The 4,298-nt window shown below is 46.5% G+C and overlaps 1 protein-coding gene across 1 annotated transcript in view; it reads right to left on the reverse strand.

The window, feature by feature from the left end:
* Positions 1–247: 247 nt before the first annotated feature.
* LOC137375089 (transmembrane protein 212-like) overlaps positions 248–4,298 on the reverse strand; it is a 19,287-nt gene continuing 15,236 nt past the window's right edge. Inside the window, 1 exon segment of the mRNA XM_068041717.1 lies at positions 248–943. Coding sequence (XP_067897818.1) covers positions 923–943 — 21 coding nt within the window. The 3' untranslated portion in view covers positions 248–922.

A 4,298-nucleotide genomic window follows, 5' to 3' on the forward strand; every position in this document is an offset into this window, starting at 1 on the left:
CAGTGGATTAGCTCCTGTCTCTGAGTCAGAAAGTTGTGGGTTCATAGTCCCACTCCAGAGATGTAAGCACATAATGCAGGCTGATAGTCCCAGTGCAGTACTGAGGGAGAGCTGTTCTGTTGCAGGTTTCATTTTGTTGTTAATTTGAGGCCCTGACTGCCCTCTCAGGGAGAATGTGTAAGATCCTGTGCTGCTATTTCGATGGGATGGTGGGGGGTGGGGGGGGGGGGGGGGGGGGGAAACAGTTCTTCCTGATGTCCTGATCCATTCCTCAAACAATGCCACCACAGATTGATTAGAGATACAGCACTGAAACAGGCCCTTCGGCCCACCGAGTCTGTGCCGAACATCAACCACCCATTTATACTAATCCGACACTAATCCCATATTCCTACCAAACATCCCCACCTGTCCCTATATTTCCCTACCACCTACCTATACTAGTGACAATTTATAACGGCCAATTTACCTATCAATCTGCAAGTCTTTTTGGCTTGTGGGAGGAAACCGGAGCACCCGGAGAAAACCCACGCAGACACAGGGAGAACTTGAAAACTCCACACAGGCAGTACCCGGAATCGAACCCGGGTCCCTGGAGCTGTGAGGCTGCGGTGCTAACCACTGCGCCACTGTGCCGCCCTAATCAGGTCTTTATCTTATTGCAGTTTGTGGGAACTTGCTGAGTGTAAATAACAGCGACTGCAGTTCAAAAACTACTTCATTAACTGTAAAGTGCTTTGAGGTGTCTGGTGGTCATGAAAGGCGCTGTAGAAATGCAAGTCTTTCTGTCCTTCGGATACAGAGGGAGGGAGGTATAACACAGTAAAACCCTCGCTGACAGTTAAAAAGCTCCTGCTTCCAGTCACATTCCTTCAGCAGCCCAGTGTGAAGTGAGAATTCAGAAACACGGGACGAGGAGTTCCTACAATCTCCAGTGCTGACCCTGCACAGAAGGAAAGAAAGACGTGAATGGGTTGTCTGCTTGGATGGTTCCGTGGGTTTAGACAGTGAGTGAGTGAGTGACCGACACAAATTCACAGGATCCCGGATCAGTTCCCCGGACTGCGGGCGAATTAACGAGTCATGGCTGGCCTGTTACAATTGCTCTCGGTGATATGGGGCAAGACTGGAGAACTTCAACAATGCAGCTCCTCCTGATTGTTAACTACTGACAGTTACTGGAAGGGTTGGATGTGAGTGGGCATCAAATTGCAGTGTCAGTGGGTAGCACTCTCACCCTTGTGTCAGAAGGTCATGGGTTTGTTGTCGCACGCCAGACACATGGGCACGAATTGCAGCTGGCACTCCTAGTGCAGTACTGAGGGAGTGCTGCACTGCCAGAGGGACCATAGTCTTTCATAGTGCAGTAACGAGGGGATCCTGACTGGGGTCACAATCCAGGCCCTGTCACCATCCTCGATGCCTGAAAACATTAACACTGAGCTGGGGCAGGGGTGATGGTTGTACAGCTGCTAACTGCAAGTGGGTGTTGTGGAACTATTCAACTGCAGGAGCATCACAGTCCAGTCCTGTCCTCGGGCAACATTACACCTGCAAGGAATGTAATCCCTCCTGGTTTTGTAAGATCTGGTATCATTGACTTTGCAGGGGAGAATGCGGACAGCTTGTTTAATGTATATGAACAATATTAAATGAAGCATTATATATTATACCTACCTTTCAAACACGCTCTGTGCCACTCACTGAAGGGATGTATCATTGCACCAGAGGCACAAAACGGCACAGCTGCCTGAACTGAAAGCATTGACATGTTCTGATCTGTTTGCATTCATCTCACTTTGCTTCTCAGATTCCTGTCTGGGTCTCTTTATTTCAAAAACATTCTCTGTGTTGTGATCTTTTCTTCCCCTTTGAAGACACTGGCTCAGCTAACTGCCTCGTTCCACTTCTGTCCAAACTAAACAAGACTCTTCTTTATCCCTCCAACTCTCTCCAGTTCCCGACTCTTTGATGTTAAAGGCCTGAGAACTGAGGGACAGGTGGTGACCCTTCAGCCCCTCGAGCCTGTTGCACCATTCCGTCATATCACGGCTGATATGTACCTCAGATCCATTTACCCGCCTTTGCTTCATAACCGTTAATCCCCTGAACCAACAAAGATCCATCAATCTCAGTGTTGAAAGTTTCAATTGACCCCTGCACCCCCCCACTCCCCAGCCTCAACTACATTTTTGTGGGAGAGAGTTCCAGATTTTCACTCCCCTTTGTGTGAAGAAGTGCTTCCTCACATCACCCCTGAACAGCCTGGCTCCAATTTTAAGGTTATTCCCCGTTATTCTGAACTGCCACCGCCGGAGGAAAAACTCTCTCTCTCTACCCTATCAATTCCTTTAATCATCTTATACACCTCAATTAGATAACCCCTTAACTTATATTCGAGGGAATACAGTGCTGATCTATATATCTTTTCTCATCTTTTTCCCCTGTACAAATTTCTCTTTCTTTGAAGCCATGTGAAATGCTTTCAGATCCATGTCTGTGCTCCAATCAATGTTTAATGCAAAGGCCTTGGCTTTGTCCGGGGCTATCCAGGTTTTATATCTTCATGGGGTCCCTCCTTGTCTCTCGGAGGAGTAGGAATAAGATTTCAATCCTGTTTCCTTCATGTATCTGTCTGGGATGAACCTCACCAAATCTTCATTCACAGGAAGAGTAAGTGTGGATCAGACAGGATAGCCCCGGAGTCTCTGAGAACTAGAGTCTAATCTCCTGTACACCGCTGGGAGCCTTGGTTCAACATCTCACCTGAATTACAACACCTCGGACTGTCTGTCCTCGCAGGTGGACCTCAAAGATCCCAGGGCACTATTTCAAAGAAGAGCAGGGAGTTCTTCCCAGTGTCCTGGGCCAATATTTATCACTCAACCCAACATCACTGAAACAAATTATCTGGTCATTATCACATTGCTGCTTGTGGAATCTTGCTGTGTGCAGGTTGGCTGCCATGTTTCCAATATTACAACATTGAAAACCCTTCAAAAAGTATCTCACAGAGCTTTGGGATCTCCTGAGGTTGGAACAGGTGCTATAGAAATTCAAGTCTTTCTTCTCTCTCTCGCTCTCTCTCTTTCTCCCTCTCTTTCACTCTCTTTCTTTCTCTCTCACTTTCTTTCTCTCTCTTTCTCCTTCTCTCCCTTTCTCTCTCCCACGCTTTCTCTTTCCCTCTCTCATTCTCTCTCTCTCTTTCTGCCTATTTTTTCTCTCTTTCTCTATCTCTCTCTCTCGCTCTTTCTCTCCTCTCTCTCTCTTTCTCTCTCTCTCTCTCTCTTTCTCTCTCTCTTTCTCTGTCTCTCGCTTTCTCTCTCTTTCTCTTTTTCTCTCTTTCTCTTTCTCTCCTCTCTCTCTTTCTCCCTCTCTCTCTTTCACTCCTCTTTCTCTCTCTCTCGCTTTGTCTCTATCTTTCTCTCTCTCTCTTACCGCTCTCTCTTTTCACTCTCCCTTTCTATTTCACTCCCTCTTTCTCACTCTTTCTCATCTCTCTCTTTCTCTCTCTCTCTCTCTTTCTCTCTCTTTCTCTCCCTCGTTCCCTCTTTCTCTCTCTCTCTCTCTCTTTCTCTTTCTCTCTTTTTTTCTCTTTCTTGTTCTCTCGCTTTTTCTCTCTTTCTCTTTCTCTCTTTCTCTCTCACTTTCTCACTTTCTCCCTATTTCACTCTCTCTCTTTCACTCTCTCTCTTTCTCTTTCTCTCTCTCTCTTTCTCTCTCGCTCTCTCTCTTTCTCTCTCTCTCGATTTCTCTTTCTGCCTCTTTTTCTCTCTCTCTCTTTATCTCTCTCTCTCTCTGTCATTTGCTCTCTCTCTTTCCCTTTCTCTCTCTCTCTCTCTCTTTCTCTCTTTCTCTTTCTCTCTCTCTCTTTCTCTCTCTTTTGCTTTCTCTTTCTGCCTCTCTCTCTCTTTCACTCTCTTAATCTCACTCTCTCTCTTTCTCCTCTCGCTGTCATTTTCTTTCTCTCTCCCTCTCTCTTTCTCTTTCGCTCTCACTCTCTCTCTTTCTCTCCCCCGCCCTTTCTCTTGCTCTGTATCTTTCTCTCTCTTTATCTCTCTCTCATTCTCTCGCTCTTTCTCTTCTTTCTCTCTCTTTCGCTCTCTTTCTCCTTCTCTCTCTCTTTCCCTCTCTCTCTCTCTTTCACTCTCTTTCTCTCTCTCTCTCTTTGTCTCTCTCTCTTTCTCTCTCTCTTTCTCCCGCTCCCTTTCTCTCTCTTTCCCCTCTCACTCTTTATCTCTCACTCTTTCTCTCTCTGCCTCGCTTCCTCTCGCTCTTTCCCTTTGACTTGCTCTCAC

The sequence above is a fragment of the Heterodontus francisci genome, chromosome 11, assembly GCF_036365525.1.
Source record: "Heterodontus francisci isolate sHetFra1 chromosome 11, sHetFra1.hap1, whole genome shotgun sequence".
NCBI lineage: Eukaryota > Metazoa > Chordata > Chondrichthyes > Heterodontiformes > Heterodontidae > Heterodontus > Heterodontus francisci.